Source organism: Gekko japonicus, unplaced genomic scaffold (assembly GCF_001447785.1).
Source record: "Gekko japonicus isolate JY-2015 unplaced genomic scaffold, Gekko_japonicus_V1.1 scaffold5154, whole genome shotgun sequence".
NCBI classification, from domain to species: Eukaryota; Metazoa; Chordata; class Lepidosauria; order Squamata; family Gekkonidae; genus Gekko; species Gekko japonicus.
In genome coordinates this window covers 37,457-42,115 of record NW_015164794.1, presented here as the reverse complement: position 1 = coordinate 42,115, position 4,659 = coordinate 37,457, and the positions used below count along the sequence as shown (strand labels likewise).

Sequence of the window (4,659 nt, the reverse complement as noted above, 5' to 3'; positions counted from 1 at the left end):
ACTCTTTCATATGCATCTAAAAAAAAAATTGTTGTGAGTGACTGTGAATGGGTGTGTCACATTCAGTATGGTTTGCCTTGCAGTAAAACTCCTAGTGGAAGTCAGGGCTTATGACAAAAGAACGTTAGGTTTCCTTAATGGGTGTAGATGATTCCTTATTGAGAGCTACTTCAGGTTAATCTGAACAAAAGATTACAGTTAAGGTTAATCTTAACAAAAGGTCACAGAGCAACTGTATAGATATGTACAGGGCTTTTTTTGTAGAAAAAGCCCAGCAGGAACTAATTAGCATAATAGGCCACACCCAACAGCAGGAACTAATTCGCATATTAGGCCACACCCCATGGCCTAGGCAAGCCCCCCCTTGAAAGGAAGGGGCTTGCCTGGGTGTCCCACGGCTGCGGGGCACCCGGGCAAGCTGGCCCTTGGACAGGCTGGGGAAGGGATTTAAATGCCTCCCCAATCCTTCCAGGGGCCCCCCGGCCCGCCCACCTCAGAGTTGCCGAGGGGGGGGTCACTCTCCAGGCCTTCCCTCTGTAGCCAGGCACACAGATGTTTTTGCTGTAGTAGGCATGGCCAACTCTGAAGCCAGACGGAACTCCGTTCCTGTGCGTTCCTGCCCAAAAATAGCCCTGATATATGTATAAACCATGATTAGTGGTATATATTTATATACCATGATCAACCTTCTTTCAAAATTCCTATTGTAAAGTGGTGCTTTTTGCTTTTTTTTTTTTTTTTTACCAATGCTTCCAATCGCGCCAGTTCCTCCATGAAAAAACACGATTCCTTTCCTCTTCTCAGGAGAATGCCTTTTGGCTTTGTAGACCCTCACCGGTACATCTTCAAAGTGTACATTCTTGATAAATAGACTTGGGTCTGCCATTGGTGGAATTCCATCTACCAGGATCCTCAAAATGGTAAAAGCTTTACAGAGACCCATTTTCCAGAAAATATACTCCTGTTGACAATAGCAGAGAACACAGAAATTACTTACTGCAGACATGTAAACACACAACTGAATTTAAAGGTATGTTGTGAAGATCTTCCAGTTGAGCAGGTGCACATCCTCCAACATTTCACAAGCTGGCCAGCACACCTGAAGGAGGCCTGAAGGTAATGGAGCTCTACCCGCATATCTCAAAACAGAGGGAATATCAGTGGCTATTAGCCACAAGGTATAGATAGGGACTCTGGGGCAAGTGATGTTCTGTCTTCTTGGTGCTTGGGGGGGGGGCAACAGTGGGAGGGCTTCTAATGTCCTGGCCCCACTGGTGGACCTCCTGATGGCACCTGGTATTGTTGGCCACTGTGTGACAGAGTGTTGGACTGGATGGGCCTTTGGCCTGATCCAACATTGGCTTCTCTTATGTTCTTAATACTACCAACAAACCCAAGTCTTTGGGGCTCCTCCTGTAAGTTCTCATCACTCGGAGAAATGAGACATGAGTGACACTATCCTTGTGTGTCGGGTTGCAGCCGACTTATGACAACCTCATCATTGAGCTGTCAAGGCAAGTGAGAAGCAGAGGTGGTCTGCCATTGCCTTCCTCTGCAGAGTCTTCCTTGGTGGACTCCAGTGTTCCCCCTGAGCTGAATGAGTGTGAGCTCACACATTTTTGTCCTAGCTCAGGAAAGATGGCTCCAGAGCAAACTAACTTATGCAGTAGCCAAATCACCTGCTCAAAACTTTAATGCCAGTAGCTCACAAAGTAGAACGTTTTGCTCACAGGGCTCCATAGCTTAGAGGGAGCTTTGGACTGGTCTCCCTTCCAAGTATCGAGCCTGCTTCCGAGGTCTGATGAGATGGGGCTATACCTTCCCAACACCATTATTAGTAATCTGTTTTTCCCCCCTTTACGTTTTTATTTTTATTTTTGTTGCTTTGCTATGTGAAAAGTACACAGATCGGAGAGTGATTTCAGCAAACGGACTGGTCTCCCTTCCAAGTATCGACCCTGCTTCCAAGATCTGATGAGATGGGGCTATACCTTCCCAACACCATTATTAGTAATCTGTTTTCCCCCCCTTTAAGTTCTTGTTTGATCTTTGTTGCTTTGCTATGTGAAAAGTACGCAGATCGGAGAGTGATTTCAGCAAACTTACTTTATTTAGTGAGGAACAAGAGAACTTTAGCCAGCTCGCAGGCCAGCTTATACCATGAAACCACTACCCAAAACACCCACCCACTTCCCAATAGGTTATTTACAGTGTCCGAGAGTTCCATAGGCTTTCAGCCGGGAACCTAGCCCTCAGATAAGTCCGGGCTAGGATCCGTTTAGTCCTTTGTTTTTTTGAGCGAAGCTCGACGTTTGTGCTTGACTGCGTGGAGCCCTAGCTGGCCATGTGGTTGGCCACGCGGTCAAACTGGATACATTACACTATGAAAGGAAGGCTCTTCCCTTGCTGCCCCAGGCAACCCACTGGCCATGAAAAGCATGTGTTGTATAGCCACACACATTCAGACAAATTGCTAGGGGTTCTTAGGGCTATTTTCAGCACACACACTCCACCTTTGCAATTCTATGTCTGGCCTCTTCCTAGACACTCTTTTTGTGATGGCTAGATGTAGTGGTCAGGAGCACAGACTCTAATCTGGGCGAACCGGGTTTGATTCCCCACTCCTCCACATGCAGCTGCTGGTGTGACCTTGGGTCAGTCACAAATTCTCTCAGATCTGTTCTCTCAAGGGCAGTTCTCAAGAGAGCAAGTGCTCTCTCGGCCCCACCTACCTCACAGGGTGTCTGTTGTTGGGAGGGGGAGGGAAAGGAGATTGTAAACTGCTCTCCTTCGGGTAGTGAAGAGTGGGGTATAAATCCAATCTCTTCTTCTTCTTCTCTTCTAAGTTCGAGTGCAGTAGCACCTTGGAGACCAACACAATTTTGGGGTGTGAGCTTTCGTGTGTCAAAACTCCCTTCATCAGATACCTTTGAATCTTGAAAGCTCAGACCCCCAAAACCCTGTTGGTTGCCAAGGTGCTAGTAGACCCGAACCTAGCAGTTCTACTGTAGACCAAGATGGCTACCTTCTGAAAGTGATGGGAACAGCTTTGTTGTGTTTTTTTTAAAGTTCTGAAGGATATATTTTTATAAATATCTGAAGGAGATATGTGCCCCAAAGAGCCTTGCACTCACAGGATCAACACTTACTGGTAGGGTTGCCAGGTCCCCCTGGGGCCGCAATTCACAAAACCAAACAAGGACCCACGGTAAGTAGGAAAACCAACATACAACAAGTACCGTGCACAGAAGATTTTCATAACATATAAAATTATTTATGATATGTTATAATCATCTGTGCACGGTACTTGTTGTATGTAGGTCCCCCTGGGGGGCAGGGAAACCCCACTTGATAGGCCTGTTCCCCACCAGCCCGTGTGAGACGTGCCCTGCGTGAAGACGCCACCCCGAGGTGACATCATTGCATCGGGCATGTTGTGGGGAGACACTCTATCATTCGAGGGAAAACTCTATGGTTTTCCCTCGAATGATTGTGGCCCCACCCCCAACGTGCCCAGCGCGATGACGTCACTTCCGGGTGGCTTCATCGTGGTGCACGCCGCGCGCACGCAAGAAGACTCCCAGGGAGGTGTAGGACTCCCCCTGCTAAAAGGTCATTCTGACTTGGCAACCCTACTTACTGGTTACCCTCGGCCCAAGGACATCTTCTTAGCCTCGAACAGGGCCAGGGCTTTTTCTGCCCTGGCTACGGCCTGGTAAAATCAGCTCCCACTGGAGATCAGGGCCCAGCGGGACCTTCTACTGTTCCACAGGGCCTGCAAAATGGAGCTGTTCTGCCAGGTCTTCGGGTGAGGCGGTGAGCATCCATATCAGCTGCCCTCCCTGCTCTAGTTCCCAACCCACTAAAAGGGCCCATCTGATTCCACCTTGTGGCCCGAACAGATTTATTTAAAATTGTCGCTACCTGTGCAATTTTATTGTTTATCGTTTTAATGATTTTAATGTGATTTTATGGTAGTGAGACTTGAACTCTCTCTCTCTCTCTCTCTCTCTCTCTCTCTCTCTCTTTGTGATCCATCCTGACCCTGTTTTGGGGAGGGCGGAATAAAAATCTCAAAATAAATAAAGTAAATAAACGAGCGTTCCAAGTCCCTTACCAGTGCGAAGCCCATGGACGCTGTGATATGCACTATTCTGATCTTCAGAGGCTGACAGATTCCTGGAGGAACTTCCGTTGTGAAGAACTGGTAGCAAACTGCCCAGGCCAGCAGCAGGCAAATGCCAATGAGCAGAATGGCTAACGCCGGCCACAGGAGATCCCATAGTGATGCCATCAGGTCTTCAAAAACGGGCTTACAAACTGTGCCTTTGCAGTCCCAGGGTGAAGTGACTACATGACTGTGAGCTCATACATCTCCCATTATATAAGTGGGGAGGAAATGATAAGTACTGTTAATAAGACGAACTGTTTTCATACATGCTGCACTCTTGCAAGGAGTTTCAAAGAGCACTGTTAACCAAGCGCCCAACTTTCGCAGGTGCCCGAGGGCTGGGTTGTGTCTTAATAATCACTACAGAGAGTGCTGGAGAGGGCTCTGCTCCTTCTTGCCAAATATTTTATAGGCCATTGTCTTGTAACAGGCTTTCTGAGACTTTCTCAAGCCCTGGCTGTGAGACAAGCTCGCAAACATCTTGGCAA

At 47.7% G+C, this 4,659-nt stretch overlaps 1 protein-coding gene across 1 annotated transcript in view; it reads right to left on the bottom strand.

Moving 5' to 3' along the window:
- Positions 1–4,336, bottom strand: part of LOC107109167 (arylacetamide deacetylase-like 4) — a 9,226-nt gene extending 4,890 nt beyond the window's left edge. Inside the window, exons 1-2 of the mRNA XM_015409741.1 lie at positions 4,118–4,336; positions 745–961 (exon numbers count right to left, since the gene is read on the bottom strand). Of these exons, the coding sequence (XP_015265227.1) occupies positions 745–961; positions 4,118–4,294 (394 nt within the window). The 5' untranslated portion in view covers positions 4,295–4,336. The remainder of the gene's footprint in view (positions 1–744; positions 962–4,117) is intronic.
- Between the last annotated feature and the right edge of the window lie 323 nt (positions 4,337–4,659).